The sequence below is a fragment of the Tinamus guttatus genome, unplaced genomic scaffold (genome assembly GCF_059628265.1).
Source record: "Tinamus guttatus ecotype Peru unplaced genomic scaffold, ASM5962826v1 Tinamus_guttatus_pri_ptg000171l, whole genome shotgun sequence".
Classification (NCBI taxonomy): Eukaryota; Metazoa; Chordata; class Aves; order Tinamiformes; family Tinamidae; genus Tinamus; species Tinamus guttatus.
Genome location: NW_028288705.1, coordinates 1,907,966 through 1,935,851, shown reverse-complemented (window position 1 = coordinate 1,935,851; position 27,886 = coordinate 1,907,966). Strand labels below are relative to the sequence as shown.

The 27,886-nt window shown below is 38.6% G+C and overlaps 1 protein-coding gene across 1 annotated transcript; it reads left to right on the top strand.

Annotated features, from left to right (window-relative positions):
• Positions 1 to 95: 95 nt before the first annotated feature.
• On the top strand, positions 96 to 27,045 carry CAND1 (cullin associated and neddylation dissociated 1). The gene is made up of 15 exons (XM_088522948.1): positions 96 to 189; positions 3,827 to 3,970; positions 13,816 to 13,970; positions 14,994 to 15,117; positions 15,520 to 15,776; positions 15,860 to 15,965; positions 17,656 to 17,801; positions 18,906 to 19,198; positions 19,713 to 19,854; positions 20,435 to 21,928; positions 22,725 to 22,820; positions 24,488 to 24,657; positions 24,751 to 24,915; positions 25,138 to 25,245; positions 26,493 to 27,045. The coding sequence occupies exons 1-15, from the start codon at positions 122 to 124 to the stop codon at positions 26,715 to 26,717; spliced, it is 3,693 nt and encodes a 1,230-aa protein (XP_088379074.1). The 5' UTR covers positions 96 to 121; the 3' UTR covers positions 26,718 to 27,045.
• The last annotated feature ends 841 nt before the right edge of the window (positions 27,046 to 27,886 follow it).

The window sequence follows — 27,886 nt, the reverse complement described above, 5'->3', positions numbered from 1 at the left end:
CCCCTCCCCCCGCCGGGCCCGCGCCCCCTCCCCCCGCCGCCCCCGCGCGCCGTCCCCAGGCAGCGGGCGAGGCCGGGAAGGCGCCGCCCCCGCCTCCCGCGCCGCCCTGCCCGCCGCCAACATGGCGAGCGCCTCGTACCACATCTCCAACCTGCTCGAGAAAATGACGTCCAGCGACAAGGACTTCAGGTACCGCCGCCCTCGGCGTCCGCGGAGCCGTCGCGGGGCCTCGGCCCCCGCCGCGGCGCGAGGGCGCCAGCCCTGCGGGGCCGGGGGGTGGGCCCGGGCGCCGTGACCTCCAGGGGCCTCTTGGAGCCGCGGGACGCGGCGGTCCCGGAGCGGGGAGGCCGGAGCCGCGCGGCCGCGTCCGGTGGGAGGGGGCCCGTGCGCCGGGGCAGCCCGGGCTGGCGCGGGGGCTGCGCTCCGTGGGGCTCCTCTTTATCCCCTCCGTCCTCCTTCAGTTCCGGGCCTGGCCCCAGGGCACTGCTCTTCCTTGGAACGCTTGCTTATTTTTCAATAAACGAGTAGCAGGTAAAGTGCAAGCGCTGAATGCGAGAAAATGGGAACGGTCTAGCGATCTGCTAATAAACAGCCACCATCGTGAGCTTGCACGGGAGTTCTGGGGGGAAGAGAAAAAAAAAAAGCTTCTTAATGCATTAAGTTAAAAATAATTAAGTTACATTGTGCATTCCTAGTGTGTGCATCTGGGTATTCTCATTTGTAGGCCCTGTTTGTCCAAGTAGGGGCATCATCACTAACCACTAACAGGGGAAGAGGCATAAAACGCTCCTGGGTTTTGTTGTGTTGCTGCAGCACTATAGACCTTATACTGTAGATAAAGACCATATTTACTTCTGAAAAACTCTTTTAAAAATATGTTAGAATCTAAAAAGTGGTTTTCAAATCGGTCAACAAATATCTAAATATCTTGTTTGCTTTCGAGAAATCTGTGGTAGCACTGAACACAGATGTAATACTTTTTTCTTTTTTTAATATTATGTCTCTTTCAGAGAGTAGTAGCTTGATTTTACGTGGCAAATTTAGACTAGGAACTTTAGAAATAAAAATGATTGATTTAAAAACAAAAAAAACACACAGTGCAGTATTACCTGAGCCTTTCAGACTGTGTTACAAATGACTGCAATTTTTTTTTTTAAATTAGAAAAGTCATTGAAAGTTTTTGTTTGTTTTGTTATTGTTGTATTTTTTGTTTTAACAGTTTGTGCGATTAGGCAAGTTTTGCATTTTGTGTTTATGGGGAGGATGACTTACAAAAGGCTTTCATCAAGTCAAAATACTAATCTTAACGAACTTAAAACTTTGCCTAAGAGTGGTAGGTCACACCTGCCAAGTGAAGTTGATGTAGCAAGCACTTTTTCGCAGCTATACATAGTTAAAACTTGTTTTGTAATTGCATTAGGAGAACACACTTTACAAATTACCAGTTTTAGGAGTTTTGAAAAGCTTTGGAATTCAAATATTTAAAACTTTTTTTTAGGTGTAGTTTAAAAACTGAATGTAAAAACCATAAACATGTGAGTGATGATAGACCTTTATAAAAAAATTTTATGAGAGCTTTACGTGAATCGTATATCAGCATAATAAAATAGTTCTTCTCGGCAGTGGTAATTATAAGTGCTTTTATTCATAGACTACATGTATCTGAGGAGGGATAGTGTAGTGAACTTCCTGATGTCAGGGAGCTGACTACAAGGTACAGTTCAAGTAAGTATTTTTCTGTAAAACTCGGTCTTCCATTTTTTTGGATGAGCTAAATTATCTGATGTTTGTGGTGCTTGCTGCCCGGAAGCTCAGCCTACGGCTCTAAAATGGGCAGCAATGTGAGATGGCAATTTATGCTGTGGCTATGAGGGAAGTAGGGTTTTTTTTTGGTGTGTGTGGGTGTTTGGGGTTGTTTTGTTTTGTTTTTTGTTGTTCTTTTTTTCTTTGTGTCATGTGGCTTCAGTGCCAGGTTGCAGCCTATCCTCAGTCTATGCTCTTTGAAGGGGGAGGGCAATTTCTGCTTTAAGTGTAGGGATTCAGAGCTCCTGACGTGCACCAGCAATATGCTGGTGCTTTATAACACGTAAGGATGAGTATGTTTGAGGAGGAAGCAGCTATGATGACAGACCACATCCAGACTTGTCAAAACCGTGGTTCTGAGTTCCAGCTCTTCTCTGTTTTCCTATTTCTTGGAGTAATCTGCCAGGAGGAGGCAGCCACAGTTGAATGCGGGAGCTGCTGAAGGGTGAGGATGCGCCAGCCCTGCTTAGTTTAGGGGATTGCCACAACCGGGTGATCCGTGGACTGAAATGCTTGGAAATGGGAGCTGTTGACTGAGAAAGTAAGGAGAGGATATTAAGCAGGTTTAGTAAGAGGAGGTAAAGAAAGCTGTAACATGGGACAATTTTTAGATGTCCTAATAGCGCCTTTGTGCGTGTCTTCATGCCCATCTGTGCGTTTACCTTTACTTATTAAGTAGCTTTTCTCCTTGCTGTGCTTAAAGCTGATGCCATTTGCATTCATCATCTGTTTATGCACACATCTGGTTGCTGTCAGATTACAGACTTGCTTCAGTGGGGCTGTTGGAGTGAATAGAAATGAGGGAGGCCTTAACTTATCTTGGTTGGAAACACCTCAAGACTGTTAGGCTGGAATTAGAGCATTAAAAGACAGCACAAGTTGGGGCCTATTACGTGAGGGAAGGTGCCTGCCGTTTGCAGCGATGCTCAGGTTGTGCAGAGCCTTGGCTTTCCTTTTCAGTAAGGACTATCTAGCGTGTCAGCCTGTAGAGATAACCTTCCTGGAATGACCTGAGCTTAAGTGGTCTGCTTGAGGCCAAGGTGTCTGAAGTCCTAGTGTCAACCACAACTTTAATTACAGAGCATTTTTGTGGCTGAATGGGAGTAGGACCGATAGTGGAGCCCATGGGATCTGTAATTGAGTAATACATCCGTATTACTTTTCCTGAGAAGAAAGGACATTTAGGAGAGAGAGAACAACAGAATGGCAACAGATTGGGAAGAAGAAGAAATAAAAGGCATAAAAATAAGTTTTTTGGAAAGCTGTTTCTCTCTGGTTTTGGATTTTGAATTTGGCTTGGTGAATGTGGCAGTGACATTAAATATTAAATTAATTGATAGGAAAGCTGATTTTATTCTCTTAACCTCTCAAGAATTAATTATGGTCTTTAGTGTGGCACTCCTGGACTGAGAGCTGGATAAGTATGTTTAACTGTTGTCTGAACTATAAGCAAACTAGCATGCACAAAGGAAGAAAATGTGAAAAACAGAAATATAGCTTCACTTTTGTTTCCCCTCTATTAATATTTGCCTTACAGGTTTGTGAGAGAAAATTTGAAAAAGAAAATTTCTTGGGTAAAAGTTGCTTTTAAATAAACTCAAGGAAGACTTCTGCTGGTTTTACATTTGTTTTCCCTGTCTCCCCTCACCTTCACAAAAACCTGCCTGCAAATCTGTTTCCTAAAAAGTATTGTAGCTAATGAAAGGACTCCTTCAAATCTTTAAAGGGATCACTTTTTCTTTGAGTAAATAATTTGAAACCTAGCTCTAACACAATGAAGCAGTGGTAGCAAAATATGTAGTATTTATCCTCAAGGAATGACAATAGCCTAGCTAAAATTGTTAAATGCTTTTCTTCTCCCTGTTTATTGTAAAATTAAAATCAGTGGCAGTTGCTTCACAAAGCAGGTAACAAAATATTATTTACTTGATCAGAAATAATGAAAATGAGCAATCTTGAATTGTAGAGCGCAATGAATAACCCACATACTTTTAGTAATAATTATCTGACTATCTTTTGTCAGGTTCATGGCTACTAATGATTTGATGACAGAACTACAGAAAGATTCTATCAAGTTGGATGATGACAGCGAAAGAAAGGTGGTGAAGATGATTCTGAAATTGCTAGAAGATAAAAATGGCGAAGTACAAAACTTAGCCGTCAAGTGGTATGTGTTCTTTTTCCATGCTACAAGCACTTCTCTAACGATGGAGAAACATAAAGGTGTTTTGAAAACTGTGAAGGAACATGGTTATGCAAAATACATACGGCACTGATGTCCACAAAAGGTGCTTAATATCAGTTACTTGTGTTTGTTCTAGTCTCTTATGGAACTTTTATTTACATTGTGGATGAACATTTGGGGCTTTCAGATGATGAACAGTATATACAAAACTTCCTGAAGATGTATGAACAACATGCTTGTTCCCTGGTGATAATTCTCAAATACTAAGTAGATTTTTTATAAGATTATAGTTTAATGGTAGTTGCCATTTTGTGCCTGATCACAAGAAGGTAGATAAAATGTAGGTGAGGAATTGTAGTATGAATAGTCTTCAATCAGAGTTAATAACTTGAAAATATGCATTCTTCTTATGAAATTTGGAACTTACCTCTTCATCAAAGTAGTATTTGAGATTTTTTTACATCCTTTACATGAACTGTAAATGTTTCACGTGCTCAGGATGCAGTTACTTGACTTTCAGAAGCTTCTGTTTCAATCCCCTCTCTCTAATAAAGTTTATGAATCCTATGGCCTTTTTGGCTGTTTTCTATCATTTTGGAGAGGAGTTACATTTATTTTGACATACCTTTTAAAATATAACTTTTTAACTTGGCTTCTGAGAATGTTTCTTGTTCCTTAGCTCAGCTTTTTTAACACTCTCTGTGACACTTATCTTGTGTCTCCTGGGGCATGGATTGAAGTAAATTTGCCACAGAACAGCTTGGGACAGCTTTAAAGAGGGGTTTTATATTGACTTAGTGATTTTGTTTGTTTGTTTCAGCTTGGTATTCTTTAAGATTTGCTGTTTCAGACTGAAAAAGCACAACACTGAAGCCTCTGAGTACTATATACAGCTTCTGAACTATTTTAAGTGAGGGTAGTGAAAACCAGGTACAGAGAAACTGTACTGGGTTTGGAAACTGCTACTGATGTGGAAATAGGACATTTGCAACTAAAGCTGGATGCTCAGTAGTAGTCTAGCAATATATTTATCAGTACTTCATCACTACTCTCACCAGATTTGTAACAGTGCTATTTTATTTATTTTTTAATGGACCTTTCAAAGTGCTATCTTTCTTTTGCATTCAAAGTTTAGAAATTTCGATATTCCTTGTGGTACACATCAAGTTATACACTCTTGAAATAAATAATTTTGCCAAATTAGATGAGGCACATGCATAAAAGATATTATGTTGATACTTGGGTCAGGCCTAGATTGTCTTTTGGTAAAGTAAAATTTTGTGGAGAAGTTATGTTGCAACATATGCACAGTACTCATCTTTAATATAACCTGAAGATCAGATGAAGGAGTATCCTGAAATGCATATGGGCACAGTGTATATAAAAAAAAAAATCTTTAACATCCAGGTAGGAAATGCAACCTTACTGTTTTAATAAATGGCACTTCAAACAGACTGCAGAGGAAGAGATGAGTTTTAATTAGAATGACAGTGTCAATCTTAAGTTTGTGGAATACCTTCAGAAAAATTCAGATAATGTTAATGGAAAACCATTAAACACCATAAGGGGACAAGAAACACACTGGCAAAGTTTTCAAGTAAATCTTGAACATTCATCTAGAATGCACATGTTCTTGGATATATCAAATTGATTGGAATCCTAGTCACTTGCAGATACACCATGGCAGCCAAAAATGCCCTGTGATGATCTTCTTTTCTTGAGGCTTTTGTTCAGGATACTGTTCCATGGCAGTTTTAAGCTAGGCAAGCTGCAGTCCTGCATTTTCGCCATTTTGCCCTTTTTTTCTGCATTTTGACTATCTGATTCTTGAAATGAACTGGTTTAGGGACTGTTTTCTGGTTTAGCTCTCAGAATGTATTCCTGCAAATATAAAATAGCTCAGACCGGCCTAAAGACAATGTTGACTCTTAGGTGTAACAAGTAAGTGCTGTCCCTAGTTTTGTCCTACCCTCTGCTTAGTTTCACGTTTTGGGTAGGAAGTGATCTGCTTGCTAGAATGCTGAGGAATGTGTTTTTTTGCTGGTGCATCTCTTGGAAGAGAGTGGTGTTTTTTTTTTTTTTTTTTTTTCTTGAGCCCCTTGGTTGTGTTATACAGCTTTGGGATAGGATGTAACGTGTTCTTTCTTGGTTAACAGAAGTCACGTTGGTAGTTGGTGGATATTCTGACATCTCACTGCAAGATGGTTATGCTATTCTGTTCAGAAATAAAAGTGAAAAATAAAAATTATATTATTTTTTATTGGAGTTGGAGAACATGCCTGGCCCAAGCTTTGAACCTGCAAAAGAGAAATGATCGTATTCATTCCGCTTTTTTTTTTTGCCAGTAGTTGATACAAAAAAAAGCTCAGTAACTTCAGTTCACCTTGTCTGTCTTGAAGATCATGTGAAATTTTAAATGTGTTCTTGTTGTTTACACTTCATCTGTAGAAGTTGGGTGTTTTTGTTTGCTCTGCCTGGCAATCGTAGGCTGTTTTACAGTCAAATTTGGAAAATGCTGTCAGTTGTTCTTTCAGCATCTGTAGTTTAAACCTCCTCCAGCCTGGTGTGATACCCTGTGTGCCTTGCGATGCTCGTAGTCGCTCTGCTGCAGGTCTGCCTAGGAGGACAGACAAGCAGTATGTTTGTCACAACGTGCCTATTGAATGGATGGTGCCTCACTGGTGATCATGTTTTGTGGAGGATGTACTCTGTTGGCCAAAATTGCTCGTTAATGTTTTCATATGTTCAGCACTGCAGCTTGTGTGAACTGCCTGTCAGTCTGAACAGTTACCTGTGGTGTGATACTCTGCCCTCCAGATCTGTATCTAGGAATCTGTATTATTTTGCGCTGTGAAACGCTTACATGAACCCGTCAGAAAAACAACTCTAATGTGGAATTGAATTACCTGTTTTCGGTGATTCCTCCCTTGCAATTCTGTAGTTTTGTCTGCGTTTGCCAGTGTGACTTTGCTGGGCAGTAGTTCAGTTCAGAGAAACTGCTCGTCGCTGTGATGAGTCATTAATGTGAACAGGATGATGTGCATAGTGGTAGGGAACGTGGCTGAGCCGGTTCAGCAGCTTTCAGCAGTGTTTTGGGTGCTCTGGTAACACACTGATGCACACCACTCTGTGTTGGAGTTCTGAGTCAACTATGTGTTTTTTCCATTTATACGTTTTAACTTTTCCCTTGAAGTAAATGTGCTTGTCTGATAGCCTGAAACGAGCATATTTAATTAGTATATTTAGTTGAAAGGTGAATTACCCTCCTTGCCAGGAAGGAGGTGATCATATGCATGCCTTTATTTTCAAATCTGTGTAACTTAAATTTAACAGTGTGCTCTTTACTTTCACAGAAAGTTGACTGTGCTTTTGATTTTGATTTAAGAGAAACTTAAGAGAAACACAAATTATTAATAAAGATAATTAAGGTAAAGATCAAAGAGCAGTTGAAACAGTATCTAAAACTGACTTCAACTATAATCAATAAATACTTAAATTTCTTTATTTTGATATGCCCTGATCACAATCTGAGAATAATAATGAGGCCTGTAAGAGGGATATTTACTGGCTGTAAAATTCAGTAGGCCAAAAAAGCTTGAGACAATTTTTTCCTTTCCCACAATTGATTTATCAACTTGAACTACTAAGTTTAATGAGGAGGATAGCAATCTGGTTTAAGACTTTCTAGAAAGTATTTTTGGATATCTGCATGATTTTTGTAATTTCAGCAAAATTTTGTCTTTAAAAATCTCAGCAAAATCCAGAATTTCTGCATTTGAGATGAGCTTAATTGACCAGACTTTGCTGTAATTATTTCAATTATTTGTAGGTTTCATTTGAAAAATAAACACATGTTTTAATCAAAATAATTTATTACTTGTTCAATACCTCAGTTTTAGAACAAAGAAATTCATATTTGCGTTTCAGATGCTTTTAATTATGGAACTTCATTTATTTTTTAGTGGAGGTCTAGCCTGTCAAAGTTGTTGTTGTAGGATGAGATGGCTGTCAGCTGCAGATCTTCTGAGTGTGGAGCATTCATTTTCCTAGAGCTGCACAAGCCTTTCCAGACTGCACAAGTTCAGGACTCAGTCTCTGTAGCAGTGAAAAGAGTGATGACACTGCAAGCTGGCAGCTCACCAAACCAGATTGCTTCTGATTCACAGCAAGTGAGTTTGCTAACTTTCAGGACTGCTACACTGAAGGCTTGTCCTACTTCTAAAGAGATATTTTTACTCGGTTTCGTATGAATGCCCTTCTTTAACTGCACACGGACTTGTTTCAGTTCCCTGACACTTGTACCGGTGTGTGCAGCGTTATGAGCATGCGGTGGCTTCTGTAGAGTCTGCCCTCCTACTTCCCTAGACCTCAGTCTGTTAGCTGGAACATGCCCAGGATTTCTTCTCCAGCCTGCTATGGACTATTGTACCCTTGGATTGTGGATGTTTCTGTTCCCAGTGACTTGTTTGTGCTTCTGTCACTTGTGAAACAAGTTTACTGTGCACTGAAAGCAGAAGGCACAACAGGGCTGTGAATGGCCACTGAGTAACAGTGGGATGTATTTGAAGAGAAGCTACTGATGCAGCAAGAAAACACAGAAAGAGAAATGTTTGGGTTCAACCAGGTTGTGGGGAAGCTTGGGAACTTTTTGAGTAGCTGATGCATTGAGTAATGAGAGGTGGCTTGAGGTATTTGAAATATCATCTCGTCGTTTGAAATATCACTAGGCGATAATTGTGGGTAATAATCTTTATCTTGGGAAATGGTTTTGTACAAACTCATTAGGAGTTTAGCTGTGTGGGTAAATATTCCTTGCTGATGTAAATGCCCGTTCCCCTAATTTTTAAATAAGTTGCAGTATTAACTCAACGTGATTGCAACAGGCTAAGATTGTTGCTGTGGGGTTCTGAGCTGAAGGCTCCAACTTTTCCTTCACATCCTTCCCTTTAGGAGGATGAGTAGCTGTGCAAGATGGCTTGTTTTAGATTCTGATACAGTGGCCCTTTCCTAAATTAAAAGGCAGTGCCAGTTTAGGACCTGATGTTTGGCAGCCTTCAGTAAGGGGAGCTTCATTACAGCTGTTCATTTCTATCATTCATATGTGTGTATATTCCTGCTGAACAAGCATGAAACCTTCCATCACATCTTTGCTTCTGTCTACTTGAAGGACTTTTTCTCTGCCTGTCTTCAGAGACTGGTCAGTATGTCACTTAGCAGTTCTCTTTGGATTATCTCTATCTTCTAGAAATACTGTACCAAAGTTTGTTCTTACATAATTATGTTTAAGAGATTGCAAAGTAAGGAGTAAATTGCAACCACCAATTCAAGGAGTTTGGATGATTATAATACTGCAATGTCAGCATTATTTCAAATTAGTGTGAGCTTAAAACTAATTTGAAGTTTTGTTCATTAAAAAAAATGAATTGGTTGTTTAGATATTGCAAAACTTGATAAATATGGTTTGCTTTCACTGCTTTTTTCTATAGAGTTCCCAAAGTGCCTTTATTTTGAGAAGGGTTTAGGGTGCTTTGGTGGGTAAGGAGAGGCGGAAACAAAGCAGGTCATGGTTTATGAAGAAAGGTGTGGAAAATGGTAGATGTGGTTGTCTTGGGCCTTTCATATTCCCGCATATTCATCTAATTACTGTGCCTCAAGCATAAAAACTGTTTAGAGTTCTAGGGGTAACGCATTCCAAGCTTGGAAACTTAAAAAGAAGTTCACAACTTTGCCTGCTGACAGGCAGTTGGTACCAAAAACCTGGATCTCACTCTGGCTAATACTATGTTGTAAGCTAAGCTTTGTTGTGGCTGAATGCAAAGGCTTTTTTCTTTTCTTTTTTCTTTTTTTTAGGTGGTAGATAAATCTCCTTTGCCAGTGTCCTTCTCCTGTTTGTGCTCTGACTTGTTGTCTTTTGCTTCTCCTAAACTTTTCCAGAGGATAATCATCTCTAACTGCTGTCCACTGTTGGACTTGGAAGAAAAATAGCAGCATTGAGATGCGTTATAGCAGGTTTGGGGGAAAGCTGCGGACCACATGGTTTTGGATTTACCCTGTAGATAACTTCTAAATTCTCCTGGATTGTTCCCATTTTTTTCCGTGTACACCTGGAAGAGCATTATCGCTGTTTGGAAGCGGGAATCACAACTTCTAAATGAATGAAGTCGTTGTGGCGTTGACCGCAGTCCTCATTCAGAAATGAGTTTAATAAAGATGACTTAGCATCTTGGACCTTAAAAAAGGAGATAATGCGAGGCATGTGTGGCAAGGAATAAACTTAATACAAAGTAACCTTTCTTTGTTGAGAGCACTTGACAATTAAGCTGCACATCCTCAGATCTCTACTGATAAAACTGCAGCAGAGAGGGTTATTTTCGTTCTGCAGGAGACCAGCAAGGCACCTAAAACCAGGGAGTTTCTTGTGCTGCTGCTCTCAGTGAGCACAGTACTGAGCTGCTGCACCAGCGTTGGGGCCTGTGTGCTGAATGCCATGGCATCCAGCCTTTTCTGCTCAGTGGGAACCCAGGTGTCCCTTGCAGTTTTATTAGCCAGCAGCCAGCCCAGGAGCCAGCTCTGTTCTTGGGGGGTTAGATATAAACTGCAGAGCGTTTCCAGTGAAACAAGCAACACCACTTTGCATGTCCTTTGTATGCTTCTCTCTCGATGCACACTGTAAACACGGTCCAGAAAGTCACTTTCTTCTTTAAACTCCAAGGACTCTGGAGTGATGGTTTTGTCTTGTTGGTTTTTCTAACACAGTAAGAACTGCATAGTAATGAATAAGTAAATAAAAAGCATTAAGTTTAAACTAAGTTTTCACCTGAGTAGCATAACTTGACTTGGATTTTGGTCTGTCTACTTTCAGAATAATAGTCTGTGTGGGCAGCTTAGTGTCTTGCTAGCTCAGTCAGAATTTCTGCTTGCCTGTAGAGTTTTCTTGTTTGGACAGTGGACTTAATCCCAGTGCTTTTTTTATCTGAGGTTCACCCTTAATAGAGAATCACCATGAGAATCTTATGGAATAAAATAAAAACAAATACATTTTTTCCTAGTATAATCACTAAGTCTGGAGACAAAGTATTTCCTTTCCAGTAGTCTGATACAGTTAGGATATGATACGTTTAATTTCTTTGGTTTACTAGAACCACATACTGATATTTGTTAATCGGGGTCGAGCTGTGTATTGTGAACTAACAGCCCCATTATTATATTGTACAGCAAAATTGGGGATTGACCCACCTTTTTTCTAGTCTCCTTTTGATCTTGGTTATTTCTCGTGGAATGCTTTGAAAACGTAATGTGGAAAAAATGTTCTGCCTTTGCTAACAAAATAACTTGTGGCTCAACTGTTTTAAAAGCCTCATAATTGGTGTTTGCTTCCAAATCAGTGAGAACTGAAGTGCAAACTAATATATTCCAAATTTTTATGTATTTTTTCTGAACACAGGAAGATAGTCCATTGTTGGATAGGCTCCTCATTTGCACTTGGCAGAGACAAATGCTTCTAGTTTGAAGGTTGTTTTATTGTTAATTATGCTAATTTGTTTTTAAAATAATATCACAATCTGCTTGTTAAGGCAGATTGGTTTTGTATGAAGATCTCGCTTGAAGTCCTCACACTTCACTGCTCCTCAAACCTTGCACTGAGAGCACTCGTGCAGAACCTTTCTTACTCTAGTCCAAGTTGAGTTTGTGGTGAAATGTATGGCTTGATGCGTGTGTTGTGAGAGGAGAGGTGCTGAGATGCTGCTGGGAATGCGACCATCCAGTTTCCTCGGAGGGGATCCCAGGAGCGGCTGCAGAACATCCCTGGGGGAAGGCGCCTGCTCAGGACCAAGTCAGAATGGGATCCACAGTGTCTGTAACTCAGATGGAAATCTGAATCAAAAGCAAATGGTAGCTTGCTGGGGATGCCTGTGTGTTTCTGTTAACTGTGGTGGTGGGCTCTACACTGAGTTCATGATTCCTGTCTTTTTCTGCAGATGATCCTCACTATGGCCATCTCCTTTCTTGCCTTTGGCCACTGCTGTTTCTCCTGTTTGGCTGCTCTTAGCTCCTTGTCCTTCTGCTTTTGATCAGTGCAGAACTGAAGCCTGGTAGAGCTTATTAACTTAGCCTCATGCCCCATCTCACCTGTAATGTTGATAAGTCTCGTTAGTAAGCACGCTTCACCCATGGGTAATGATATTATGGATGGCACCGCAGAGATTTAAAGAGAGAGCACAGCTGGCGTTATTAAAATACAGAGAGCAAAGGTTTGAAAGGAGGGATCTGTGTCTTTCAGAGAATTCAGTGTATGTGTAGGTGGAGTGTACTGTTTGTTTCTAGGATAGGTGTGTGGCTCACAATACCCATTCTCTGGAATTTGATGCGTTTGTGCTTAATGTAGTACGCTTGGAGGATCTGAATTAGGTTAAAAAAAACCCAAGATAATCAAAATTAATGTCCCATCTGAGATGCTTTAAAAAGTACAGAGAGAAAGTAAGTAATTAATATGGTGCAAAAAGTTCCTGATAAAGCTTTGATGATTGTGACCAACTGTTGACAGTACTAGTCTTACACTGTGTGGAAAAATTGCTTTTTTGTTTTAGTTTTGATTATTTTTATTGAAAAAATCTCCTCTTTTTTTTACTGAAATACTGAGCTTTTTTTCTAGCTACCTAGCTAACAGACTTAGTGCATTGTTTAGTAATTAAATGCCATAGGATATGACACAGCAAAAACTTGGCTGATGCTTGAACATTCAATACTAATATAAAGTATAAAATATTCAACGTTTCAATACTACTATAAAGAGCAACTGATGGATGTAGGCCTCAGAGGCTGGTGAGATGTATGTTGGTCATGGCTGGTGGTTTCAGCACCACCACCTACGTGTGGGATGTGCAAGTCAAGCTGAAATTTTTGTCTCATGTATTATTACATATAATTCGCAAGATCCTCTAGATCCCCTTATCGGTAATGGGATGGAATTTGGTTTGGAGCTGGAATATGATGCATGTGCTCTGCTCCGGAGGTCAGTAAAATCAAGGCCGATGTCTTGTGAATTTTCCTGGTGTGTGAAGAATGAAGTGGAAGACTAACCTGTGCTGAAAGGGAGGGAACGGGGACAAAATAAGGGGCTGCTCTTTTTGCAAACCTTCCTTCTGGGAACAGAGCATTAACAAAAGAGAGTTGCTGGGCATTAGTGAGAGGGCTAGGAGGATGCTGGAGGATGTTTTGCCAATGAACTGGAAAATGCTAGGATGTTCTGCAGCTTTGATACTTTGAACAAATAGGAGTGGATGATAGAGGAATAAAAGTTTGCCATAATCCTCAGAACGGCCAGAGAAACTAAAAACCCACCATTCTGAGGAAAAGAAGAAACATTTGGTCTGTGCATATAGCAGCACTTGCAGTCAGAGGGCAAGCCCTTCTTCCATATTTTACCATTTTGTGTTCTTTTAATGCACTCTTAAGATTTGCTAGTAAAGACGGTTGTCTGCTTGTTTGTGAGCTAAGTAGGCACTGATGGTTAAAGATGGAAATGGGATTTTGTGTCCAGGTAGCTGTGTTACAAATCTTGGCATTAAGTGAGAAGAAAGAGGCACTTGAGCTTTGAGACAGAGCAGTCATGCAAAAACAGTTTCTATTATGAGATGAAAACCAGTTATAGTTTGTCACTAGCCTTACTGAGAGCGGATATCTGTTGTAATTTTTCAGATTAAGTTCCAATTTATAATGCTACCAAAAGGTATCTTAAATTAATGAATTCAAAGCCAATATTTAAATAAAATGAGGAATTTTATATAAAACTGCAGACTTAATACCTTTGTGTTCTGTTTATACAGTCTTGGCCCTTTGGTGAGTAAAGTGAAGGAGTATCAAGTGGAGACCATTGTAGATACCCTCTGTACAAACATGCTTTCAGATAAGGAACAGCTGCGTGACATTTCAAGCATTGGCCTTAAAACTGTGATTGGAGAACTCCCGCCAGCGTCCAGTGGTAAGGCATTTTGTAGTTGAAGTACCAAGTGTTAATTTTAGCTCTTTTCATTGCTAATTTTTAAAATGCAAAAAGCAGGGTTAACTGAGTGGACCCTGTTTATTTACCATTAGAATGATTTCTGTCAGAGGAAAAATGTGTGATAAAAATAGCATTTTGGTGACTTGTGACTACTTCCAGATTTACTAATTTAACTGTTTTGTTATTATTAATATAACATCATTCATGTGAAAAAGAAAAATTGCAATATACGAATGTTGTTGTAAAGCTCTATTTTTAATAATTATCTAGTAATTTTAGGCTGTAGTAATAGCTAAATAGTTAATTTGCTTTTTGATAATATGCTTTTCAGTTCGTTATAACTCTGGTGTTATTCGTAATGTCTGATTTCTTGTCTTGGTTTCTGGTAAGTGTTTTGGAATATATCTTGATTTTCTAACAGTTGCCTATTGAGTTACTGGAATATTTACATACTTTTTTTAAATGAAGACGTTACCTCTGAGAGAGGCAATAGTGATGAAAAGCTAGTCAGTTAATAATACTACTTTTTTACTAAAGTGTTGTTCAGGTATTGTACTGCAAGGTATGAATGAGAGTGGAAAAGTGTTTAAAAAAGCTTTGGGAATGCGGAATTTTTAAGAGACTCTGAAGTTTAAGTTACTTGACTAAACTAACTAACTATATTGAAAGTCCGTAAGTTGGTCATGTTTATATCAAGCAGTAATGGAATGCATAAATGATTTTTTTTTCCAAGCAGTGTCTTTTGTGTTAACTGCGCCTTTTGAGGCCATTGCAAACAAAAGGAGCCCTCCTTGATGTGTTTCCACATGGCCTGTGTGTCAGCTCCGATGCAGAGCATGCTTTATATTAGCAAAAGGAACTGGTGGTTAATGCTTATTTTGGTGGGCAGAAAATTTCTTTAAGTCTGAGTAGTTTCCCAAAGCTGCAAGCATGATTCCTGGCTTTAACACTGTGCTTCCTCCTTCTCCTTATGGCAGTGCTGTCGTTTTGTTGTCCTTCCAGGTTCTGCACTAGCGGCCAATGTTTGCAAGAAGATCACAGGGCGTCTCACTAGTGCCATTGCCAAGCAGGAAGACGTGTCTGTTCAGCTAGAGGCACTAGATATCATGGCTGATATGCTGAGCAGGTAACAGGCTCTCTTGCAAAATGCTGGTGAAGCAGAAAATGCTCCATAAACATTGAACTCTAACTCCACTTTACTGTTTGGAAAATTACTTTCTTTATGTGAAGTGATATGATAAAAATTTAAGTATAGATGAAACTTTAAAGCAGAAGAAAGTGAATGTCTTGAAGATGAGTTGCTTGGTATTATTACTGATACCTTTTGAACTGTAGTTTTAAGCTTATTTTAATGTTTATTGCTTTGAAGATGTATTGTAAACTCATTTCTTGTTTTTAAAAGTTCTAAAACTGTAGATATTTTGTATCTGTACAATGCTTTGGGAATATTTAAATTATCTCTGATAGAGTATATGAGCAAAGTTATCTAGATTCAATTGGTTTGAGTTTGTGTTTTGTCTGTTTTAAGGCAAGGAGGACTGCTTGTTAACTTCCATCCTTCAATTCTGACCTGTCTGCTCCCCCAGCTGACTAGCCCCAGACTTGCCGTGAGGAAAAGAACCATCATTGCTCTTGGTCACCTGGTTATGAGTTGTGGCAATATAGTTTTTGTTGACCTCATTGAACATCTGTTGACAGAGCTGTCTAAAAATGATTCCATGTCAACAACTAGGACCTATATACAATGTATTGCTGCTATCAGTAGGCAAGCAGGTCATAGAATAGGTAAGAAAATATTTTACATAATTATCTGCAACTCTAAAAGGTTTTAGATGAGAGTAATTACTTTGCTAATTTTCTTTTATCAGGTGAATATCTAGAGAAAATAATTCCTTTGGTTGTAAAGTTTTGTAATGTAGATGATGACGAACTAAGGGAGTATTGCATCCAAGCCTTTGAATCCTTTGTTAGGAGGTGAGTTATTCTCAGTTACCTGTTTGGGGCTTTCTTGTGGTCTGATGTGGTGCCATCTGGGTGTAAATGGCCATTGTGGTTTTTGAGTAATTGAAGGGGGATTAAAGCAACTTCTTTGTACACAGGTGGTCTCTGTACCAAGTATTTTTGCCGACTTTGAACTGGAGCTCTTCCCTTGACTGTCTTGTGATCTGGCTTTAAGCTTTGTTTCCTCTGTGCTTTGGAAACATTGTCCTGTGCCAGTGCTGCTTGTGCACGTTGGTGGGAGGGCAGAAATGTTTTAATAAATACAATAGTTGTTATCCAGCAATGGTGACAAAAACTTGTTATCAGAAAGCATATCTTGAGCTTCTGCAGCCTGTTTCTGTAGCAGATCAGGCTACATGGTGGTGTTGTACTTGCTGCCTTTCTGACCCCACTTTCTGAACTTCCGTGCAGCACAGGGTGCACTTCATTCTGCTGTTGCATTGGATTTTTTTTTGTTTGTTTTATTTTTAGTTTTTAGGACTTTATTTCATCTGACCTTTGCTGCTAGCAAGAATTATGATAGTAGTTTGGAAATTGATAAGAGGAGAAAGGGATTGTCAAGTAGTGAATAAACTGCTTGTATTTATGAGGATTTGTCTATCAAAGTTATGTTTTTTTTTTTTTTTTTTCCCAGTCCTCATTTCTAACATTTATTTGTATTTGTTGTGACCTGAGAAATAGCATGAAATTCAACAGGGCCAAGTGCACTTAGGGAGGAATAACCCCAGACACCAGTACAGGCTGGGGACTGACCTTCTGGAGAGCAGCTCTGCAGAGAGGGACCTGGGCATCATGGTGGAGAAGTTGACCATGAGGCAGCAGTGTGCCCTCGTGGCCAAGAAGGCCAATGGGATCCTGGGGTGCATTAAGAGGAGCACCTCCAGCAGGTTGAGGGAGGTGATCCTGCCCCTCTACTCAGCCCTGGTGAGGCCACATCTGGAGTATTGTGTCCAGCTCTGGGCTCCACAGTACAAGAGGGATGTGGAGCTGCTGGAGAGAGTCCAGCGCAGGGCCACAAGGATGATCAGGGGCCTGGAACATCTGCCCTATGAGGAGAGGCTGAGGGAGCTGGGCCTGTTCAGCCTGGAGAAGAGAAGGCTGAGAGGGGACTGATCAGTGAATATAAGTGCCTCAAGTCAAGGGAGGCAGTGTGGAGGATGGTGCTGGCCTCTTTTCAGTGGTGGCCACCGACAGAACTAGAGGAAACAGCCAGAAACTGAAGCATCGAAAGGAACTTAAGGAAAAATTTCTTAACAGTGAGGGTGACAGAGCACTGGAACAGGCTGCGCAGAGAGGCTGTGGAGTCTCCCTCTCTGGAGATCTTCCAAACCCGCTTGGATGCAGTCCTGTGCCACGTGCTCTGGGTGACCCTGCATGTGCAGGGGGGGTTGGACTAGATGATCTCTAGAGGTCCCTTCCAACCTTAAGCATTCTATGATTCTATGATATTCTAAGTTTGAGAGTGAACTGAATTTCTGATGAAGCTGAATTCTAAAAGAAACTAAATAAACAAAACTCCCCCAACTTCATAGTTATGGATGCATTGATAGTGCTTCATTTGGCTAAGTCCCTGTGGCATATTAAGTGGCTTGAAGTCTTCTTGGCAGAAATATTTTAATTTGGTAAGGTAATTTGAAATTACTTACATTTTTCTACACTGCAGGTGTCCTAAAGAAGTTTATCCTCATGTATCTACTATTATAAACATTTGTCTAAAATATCTTACCTATGATCCCAATTACAATTATGATGATGAAGATGAAGATGAAAATGCTATGGATGCTGATGGTGGTGATGATGATGATCAAGGTATATTCTTTTTTAGTTTTGTGGAGAGGAAGAGCTTGTAAGCTTAACCTGCACTGGTTTGAGGAAATTGAAATAGCTGGTATCACTGCCAAGGGCCAGCATTTGAGAGGCTTGTATACCTGTGTGTTCAGTTCTTGCAATACTTGCAAACATAACTTCAGCACTTTGCTCAGAATGGAAGTACAGGATGGTAATCTAACTTTCAGCTTGTACCTGTAGTGCACCTGCTGGATATGAGCAGTTCTGAAGATGAATATGAAGACAAGCTAAATATTTAACACTGAAAGAAGGAAACAGATAGATGTTATATGAAAGAAGCATGGAGAATGGTCTAACTAGAGTGAAAAAAATCTGTTAATGATTTGAAAATATGTATTCAGCATGCAAAATACCAATTTACTACTTTTCACTAGAAAATATCATTGTCTAATGCATGAAATTGGTCATAGTTTAGAATTGCAAAATATTTTTCTTTAGGATAAAAATGTTTTAGGCTGAAAAGAATAATTATTTATTGTGACTAAGTACATTTTATATGTAAGCTCTCTGAAAACATGGACATGCAAGCAATCTGGACCCAGAACACAATGTTCTTTTTACTTTGAGAGTTAATGAGCCCTATACTGTTACTCTAGCTCATGTTAAAAGTAAATGCTTGCAGTGCTTACTCTGTACTTGCTGCTGTTATTTGGTGGGTGTAATGGAACGATTTGATTGCTTCCTAGAAAGAAAGAGGATATTCTGAATCTTGATCAATTAGTCATTTTTACTGCCTTTTTGCTTATATGGTAAATTAAAGAAGAATATGCTTTAAATCAGTAGTTGGGCTGTAAATATGACAAGAAGGCACTCTCTTACTTTTGCAGTTTAAAATAATAATGTGTAGAGTTAATTTGAGAAAATTAGCAGAAAAAGTCATTAGAAATCATTAGCCTTAAGATTTAGGATGCTTATAAGGCTTTTTAGGTACATGTTTTTTAGCATACTCAACCTTTTGATTTGTGTTACACGAAGAACCTAACTGTATTATTATTATTATTTTAATTAAACTTGGCGTTTTGATTGTCTAGACTTGAACATGTGCCTAATTGATCTTTTTTCAAGGGAGTGATGATGAATATAGCGATGATGATGACATGAGCTGGAAAGTGAGGCGTGCGGCTGCGAAATGCCTGGATGCTGTGGTTAGCACGCGCCACGAAATGCTGCCAGAGTTCTACAAAACTGTGTCCCCTGCTTTGATAGCCAGGTTCAAAGAGCGTGAAGAGAATGTAAAAGCAGATGTTTTTCATGCATATCTTTCTCTTCTAAAACAAACCCGACCTGTGCAGAGTTGGCTTTGTGATCCTGATGCCATGGAGCAAGGAGAGACGCCTTTGACGATGCTTCAGAGTCAGGTTGTCTGTCAGGATTTCGTATGTTTGGAAGATGTGCTCTGATTTTAGTTGCTTACTCTTACCTCTAAAACTTGCATGTCATAGTTTAGTCAAGTTAACAGAGCAAGATCATTTATTTTTTATTTTCAGTAGCATAGAAATAAGATCTAATGATCAAGGTAAAATTTGATTTTCTGTGAGGTGTTTTATTTAAAGGCAAAAAGGATGGCTAGTGATGAAAAACAGCATTTTCCTTTCCTAAATGAATTATTAGGATGACTTTTCAAATATTGCTCTGTACAGTTGGTGTTATTTATGCAAATCTAATTTTGCTTTTTTCATCTCACCTAAAATTAAATTGCTTTAATGCTTTTTGGGACAGTATTTGTATAAATACTCTCAAATGAAGCTTAAAATCAAAGTTCCCTAGTTCTGCAGGGAAAGAGAGTAATATATTGTCCCCTGCTCCCACAGTGATATATGATGAAAGAAATGTCAGGTATTTAACCCATTAACTTAAGTTTGATGATTACAGGTTCCCAACATAGTTAAAGCCTTGCACAAACAGATGAAGGAGAAAAGTGTAAAGACTCGCCAGTGTTGCTTTAACATGCTGACTGAACTCGTAAATGTGTTACCTGGAGCCCTAACACAGCATGTTCCTGTGCTGGTACCAGGTAGGAGAAACGTCCTATTAACTTAAAAAGATCTACTAGTAACTTGGATGTGAATTTTCTCGATCTTTAAATCTTGACTCAGATTTTATAAATGTTTGAAGTATAGCTTCTGTTTAAAGAATTTGACAGATAATTTCTATGTGAACAGATATAAATATTTAGACAATGTATTTCCATTGATCTTGAAATAAGATTGCTCTGAGATAAACTTTTCTTCTGAATTTAGAAAAAAAAGATGATTTGCCTCTTAATTTCTTGATCAAATTCTTTCTTCATTTTCCTTTTACCAAAATACTGAATTTTGAATTAACAAGGAGCAGTAAACTCTTGACAAGATCAAAATTCCTTTATAGTTAGGAAAAAGGATCATAAGCCATCAACTGGTCCACTTTCTGACCTTTCTTTGTAGAGGAAGCTTGCAGAATAGTTGTTTGAATAAAACAGTGGAAGGGGCTGGGAAGCATACAGGAAAGACTGGGAGTAAAAAACATCAGCACCCTATTGCTGCCATCCTTCATGAATTTTAAAATGCTCTAAGTGAATAAATACACAACCTAAAAATATTTTTTTTCTTTTACAGGAATAATTTTTTCACTGAATGACAAATCAAGTTCTTCTAATCTGAAGATAGATGCTTTGTCCTGTTTGTATGTGATCCTCTGTAATCATTCTCCCCAAGTCTTTCATCCTCATGTTCAAGCATTGGTACCTCCAGTTGTTGCTTGTGTTGGAGACCCATTTTACAAGATAACATCAGAGGCTCTTTTGGTTACACAACAACTTGTGAAGGTTATTCGTCCTTTAGACCAGCCTTCTTCCTTTGATGCTACTCCTTACATCAAAGATTTATTTACTTGTACAATCAAGAGATTAAAGGCTGCTGACATTGATCAGGAGGTAAAAGAGAGGGCAATATCTTGCATGGGTCAAATCATTTGTAGCCTTGGTGACAGCCTTGGCACAGACTTGCCCAGTACACTTCAGATCTTCCTAGAGAGACTGAAGAATGAGATCACTCGGCTAACTACAGTGAAGGCCATGACACTGATTGCGGGTTCTCCTTTGAAGATAGATTTGAGGCCAATCCTTGGGGAAGGAGTTCCTATTCTTGCCTCTTTTTTAAGAAAAAACCAGCGAGCTTTGAAACTGGGCACTCTTTCTGCTCTAGATATTTTAATTAAAAATTACAGTGACAGTCTGACAGCTGCTATGATTGATGCTGTCTTGGATGAGCTTCCACCTCTCATCAGTGAAAGTGATATGCACGTATCACAGATGGCCATCAGTTTTCTCACAACGCTGGCTAAAGTATATCCCTCTTCCCTGTCCAAGATCAGTGGGTCCATTCTCAACGAACTTATTGGGCTGGTGAGATCACCTCTACTCCAGGGTGGAGCCCTTAGTGCCATGCTAGAATTTTTCCAAGCTTTGGTGGTGACTGGGACGAATAATTTAGGCTACATGGATCTGCTCCGCATGCTAACGGGTCCCGTGTACTCGCAGAGCACAGCACTTACTCACAAGCAGTCTTACTATTCTATTGCCAAATGTGTAGCTGCCCTGACCCGAGCTTGCCCTAAGGAAGGACCAGCTGTCGTAGGTCAGTTCATTCAAGATGTCAAGAACTCCAGGTCCACAGATTCCATTCGTCTTTTGGCTTTGCTTTCTCTTGGGGAAGTTGGTCATCACATTGACCTAAGTGGACAAATTGAGCTGAAATCTGTGATTTTAGAAGCATTCTCCTCTCCTAGTGAAGAAGTCAAGTCGGCAGCGTCTTACGCACTAGGCAGTATTAGTGTTGGCAATCTTCCTGAGTACCTGCCGTTTGTCTTGCAAGAAATAACCAGCCAACCTAAGAGGCAATACCTTCTTCTTCATTCCTTAAAAGAAATAATTAGCTCTGCATCAGTGATTGGTCTCAAACCATATGTTGAGAACATCTGGGCCTTACTCCTGAAACACTGTGAATGTGCAGAAGAGGGTACAAGGAACGTTGTTGCTGAGTGCTTGGGCAAGCTTACGCTGATAGACCCAGAGACTCTGCTCCCACGACTAAAGGGTTACTTGGCATCAGGTGAGTGGCAATATTGTAAATAATGACCTCGTGTTCCCTCTTAGTAAATGAAATGCGTCTGCTTTTATAAATTCTGTGCTTAAATTTTGTGATATTTCAGAAACTATTTTTTTCTCTCAAACAATGTGAAGTTTAAGTATAAAAAAATGGAGTTTTTCCACGAGGTATTTTACTGGACATGCTTTCTAGCATGTCCAGTGGCACTTCCCTTTTTCCTTGATATCACATGAATTGCCCTTATGTTTTGCTTCGAGATAATGGTATTTCAACTAGTAATGCTTAATTTATCAAGGACCTATAAAATTAAAGAGAACAACATGGGGGAAAAGGGGACAGGATTACATGACAGATCAGTTGCAATATATTACCATGCTGGAATAAATTGCACTGTTTCCAATCTTTAGATTAAAATTCTGAAATGTGTAAGAATTAGGGAGGTGGAGGATCATTGTACATAATTTGTGAATGAGTTTCACATTGTGAACTGTATTGGCATAAATATTTTCTTCGTATGCTTTTGCTTTAATGAGTAGAATTTGGAAACCTGTTTTTGAATTAAAAAAAATCTGTCCTAGCAGATGCCTTACTTCAATGTTACCTTCTACAGAAAGTTCAATAATTGCTTTTTCTGTTTCAGCATCACTGCATATGTGGAAGAAATGTGGCAATGCTAGTAATAATTAGCAGTCTTAAAGAATATTTTTTAAAAAAATCTGTTATTCTTTAGATTATTCAAAATCTGTAGCTGTGCTGCTTTAATACTATGTGTAGTATTCACAATAATATTTCATATTAGGGTCATCATATGCTCGAAGTTCAGTGGTTACTGCCGTTAAGTTCACTATTTCTGACCATCCACAACCCATAGACCCACTCTTGAAGAACTGCATAGGTAAGTTCTTTATTTTTAGAAACGACTTCTAAGTTTTCAAGCAATAGAATTACATTTAAAATCTGTTCATTGCTCTTTCAGAAAAGTACTTTGCAGGTATCTGAATTGGTAGCTTTTGGTAGAAATGATTACAGAATGATTCCTCAATAGCCACTTATTTCTATTGAATTTTGAGCTTCTTTGAATTCTGGGTAGTAAAAAGGTGTGATAAAAGTATTGAAGTGATGATGATGGAGGGTCCCTCAGAGCTGTTTTTCATTTGCCTGTGTGCGCTCGCTCCAAGCTCTATCAGTTGGTGCAAGGAGGTGTCTTCACCCACAACAGTGGTTAAGATGATTTGTGGCATTCTTTCACTCAAAATACATAAGTGTGTGTGTGAATTTTGTATAGCTTCTTGTAAGTTTAGATGTTGGTATTTCTGTAATGCTTTGTGGTTTGAAAGTTATTGGAAGCCTGTGTATTTTTATACAGGGATAAGGTAATCAGAGCTTTATAGTGTGACAGAATTGCAGTGCTGTGGCTTTTGATCAGTTTATCCGTTCTCATTTGTATGACAACAGTGCTGTGGGTTTGTCTGATCAGCTATGGTGGATGTTCAGAATGATCAATTACAGGTTTTAATATCTATAATAGCATGTATACTGCTCAGTCTAATGGAGGGGAAAAGATTAATCTTTTAAAACATAGTTTTGTAGAGAGCAAAGTTTTTATTTATAGGGCAATGGCATCAGTTGATATACATTATTGTTCATCACTCAACTGAAATATAACAATATTAAAGAATTGACTATGTCTATGAGCTTTTGACCTGGACATCCTCTCCTCCGACACTTGTTTCTAAAGAAACTTTTTGGCTTTCCAATCAAAAAAACTATTAGCATTTAGTAATTCAAAAATCTTTGTTGTCTTTAGTTTTATGCCCCATACCTTAGTGTATATAGTAGTCATTTTTATGTTTAAACACTGTTGTTTTACCTGTCATTTAAAAAAAATTCATTAATTGTACAAGTTGTTAATAAAACATCACAGTCATGGGGAAGAATACAGTATGTTTCTGCAGATATTTATTCTACTAAAGCAATGTTGCTAAACTCCAGAGAATATGAAAATGGGCTGCAAGTAGAATGATAGGGGTGTTCTTATATTGATATATCTTGAGTAGAATTATCTCCTGGCAACATAGGAAGTCTTAGTATAGGGCAATTGAAGAGCTAAAAATACAGTATTGATAGATTCCTTGAGAGAGGTTCTTTAATTCTTAAAGTGCAGTATTGGCATCAGTTTTCTAAAGCATGTTCTGAGAGACTTTAATGGAGAAAAGATAAGATAGTGTTTCATAGCTGATTTTCACTACTTTACTGGTTGTACCTTAAAAACCCTGTTGAAATATTATTAAATGATAGCGATTTATTTTGAAATTTTCTTTTTTTCTATTTCTCTTTCATTATGTGAACTATTACATTACTCAAATATATTAATATTTTTAAGAATATAATTAAATACATATATTTGCATAGTACTTCTAAAATAGCAGGTACTGGTCTCTGTTGCATCAAAATAACTCTTACATTAAGAACACCTCGCTGAAAGGTTAACACTAAGGAATAATAATTTTAAAGTAGGAAGCAAAATCCTCATTGGTGATTTATTTCTGTATATGGTTGCAGGTGATTTTCTGAAAACTCTGGAAGACCCAGATCTCAATGTCAGGAGAGTAGCCCTAGTGACATTTAACTCTGCCGCCCACAATAAACCGTCCCTCATAAGGGACCTGTTAGATACGGTGCTTCCTCACCTCTACAACGAAACAAAAGTCCGGAAGGAACTAATCAGAGAGGTATGCAATCCGAGAAAAACAGGGCTAAACTGATGCAAATAGACTCGTAATTTTTCTAACTATATTGCTTTTAAAATTTCCTTGCTGATACAGGTGGAAATGGGACCATTTAAGCATACAGTTGATGACGGATTGGACATACGAAAAGCAGCCTTTGAGTGCATGTATACCCTTTTGGATAGCTGTTTGGATAGACTAGATATTTTTGAATTCTTAAACCATGTTGAAGATGGCTTGAAGGATCACTATGACATTAAGGTTAGGTGTCATTTTTCTCTCTCTCTAAGCAATAAATTAGTCAAAATATTTTAAATATTGAATAGGCTGAAATGGTAAGAGTATTTCATATGCTTAAATATTTCACTATATTTGCCACTTTCCTTAAAATGTTGCTGCTAAAAAGGTTGCATAGCATTCTAGGAAATACCTTTCAAAGTGCTCAGACTAACTGATCATTGAACTGGTTTTCTCTCAAAATAGATGCTAACCTTCCTAATGTTGGTGAGACTGTCTACGCTGTGTCCAAGTGCAGTGCTGCAGAGGCTGGATAGGCTTGTTGAACCTTTGCGTGCTACGTGTACAACCAAGGTATTGTTGTAAATTTAAACTACTATTCATGAATTGTTTGGTGGTGGTGTTTTGTACACGTATACATGAATTTGTATACGAAGGATACTGATGAGAATCTAGTTCTCTTGCTGCAAACTTACTTGGGCAATCTTTTACAAGTGGCAATAGGTAGGCAAAATAATGTAATTATTTGGAGCCCTATACGTGTATTAAATGTTTCTTTTAAGTTTCTCGTAAAGAAAAGAGTATAAGTTCTTTTTTTTTTTTTTTATAATTCTCTGGTATTTTTGGTTGGTAGTTCTTTAGTTCCTTGTAAAAGTAGATGCCACTTGGGCAGCTTGTAAGTCTCGGGTTTTGTTATGAACCCTAAAGATGTAATGCTGTCTGTCTCTCTCTGACTGTTGGTGGTGAAGTTGCTTCAGACAAGCATTTGGTTGCTAAAGGTTGGGGACAATGTAAACTGGTGCATTTTTCTTTGGTCCCCTTTCATTTAAATGATTACAGGATTATTGAGACACGGTTGCCTCCCCCATTGCTCTTCATATCTGCGTACACCTAATTTCTCTGGGAGTAGTTTAATGGCTGATTTCCCTTTCTTTTTCCATTAATGTAATTTCAAGTACATTAAAATTGAGAGGTGGGACTGCTTTTAATGCTAAATTATATTTGTATCGTTGAAACATACGTGAGACTTGGAACAAAGGGCTAACCTGTTATTCTAGTAAAGGTCAATGTTTTTGTTGAAATCTTATATTGCAGGGTCCTAATATTGTGATAATGTTATTTACTGACCTTGCTAACTGATAGTTGGCTACTCTAATTGTTTAAATTTGGTAATTGGTTTGATAACTCAGCTCTTCTGCTTAACCTGCCATATTCATGTTTCAGTCGGTTGTATATTGCTGGTAGAGAGAGGAAAAAAAATTGGTATCTGATAGTCTAACAGTAAATGGATTGTTTTTATCCTTATTTTCCTTCTATGAAGAACTACTAAAATTTAGCACTTAGGCCATTTTGAAAGCTTTCTAGAATGGTAGTATGGAATGGTAATATGGATCTTAAGATATCTATCTATCTATCTATCTTATAAGATATATATATATATATATATTTATATATATATCTTAGATAATAATAAGATCATCTATATCTTATATATCTATCTTTTAAGATAGATATCTTATATATATAGATATATATCTTAAGATGGGTGTAGAGAAAGGATCAGGTAAAAATATGTGTATGTTATTTTTTTTCTCCCCTAGGTGAAGGCAAACTCAGTGAAGCAGGAGTTTGAAAAGCAAGATGAACTGAAACGGTCTGCTATGAGGGCAGTAGCAGCGCTCCTGACCATTCCAGAAGCAGAGAAGAGTCCCTTAATGAGTGAATTTCAGTCCCAGATAAGCTCTAACCCTGAGCTGGCAGCCATCTTTGAAAGTATCCAAAAAGATTCATCATCCACTAACTTGGAATCAATGGACACTAGTTAAATGTTTGTCCAAAACAGGGACCATTATGTTGAACCAGATGATGCACTGAATTGACAGGTTATGAGTAAGAAACAGAAAAGTATCTAATCTACACGTTGTTCCACTTTATTTACCTTTACGGAGACAGTTGGCTTTTCCCATTGTTGCTTTTCTAGCATTTATTCCAGAAATGTATTTCCATAATCCAGAGTTTGTTAACCACTCTTGTTTTAGTGGATTTGGCCACATTTGGGAATAAAAAGTTGACGCATGGTGTATGGAAATAGGTTCCAACATCCATTTGCCCTGTAATGTTTAGGATTAAAATGTTAAAATTTTGTGACCACGATTATTTTTTCTTTTATTCACTCTTTCTACTTGTAAAGGAAAAAAAGGAAGGCGGGTGGGAAACCCTCCAGGTGCACCATGTTTTTGTATAACTTTTATTCTTTTTTTTTTCTTTCTTTTTCAGCTTCGTAAATTGATATGGCTGGCAGACAAAAATCTGTGCAAGATTTCTTATATTAAAGAGGAAAGTTTGGGCACAGTTGAAAAAGCAGACGTAAACGTCATTTTTAAATGTGGGGATTAGAAATCAAACTTCCCTGTTGTGCACACTAACTTTGCATGACCAAGTTTACAATTATATATTGTCTGTAAAACAGCATGTGCAGTTTATTTGTAATGCAAGTTAAAATCAGTGCTGCTGTGTCAGTGCAGTCTTCAGGTATTTTGACATATAAAACCTTCACCTGGGAAGGGATGAATGGAGATTGGCTGTCGTAAATTGGCTTTTTTAAATACCACTGGTATGGCCTGAAGATGTTTTTGTAGCAAATACAACAACCACTGCAGTATCAGGTATTTCAGACCTGTAGGCTGGATCCCCTGAAATTGAGGTGGACAAAGCAGGATATCGGAGGAAAATGGGATGAGATGGAAGTAAAATGAGCAGAGAAGAACAATAGCTGCTGAATGGCCACTGAACTCTGAATTCCACTCTGCTTTTATTAAAGGTGTGCAAGGAGGTTTCAAGTAGCTTCACCTCCTCTTCCTCATGGCTACAGCTTTCATGCACACCCCACACAGTGTCACCTAGACAAATATTCCCAAACCATCTTTCTGTGCCTAGGAAAATGTTTTCTGGCATAGGAAACCACCAGTAACTGCTGTGCTGCAAGTGTCTTATG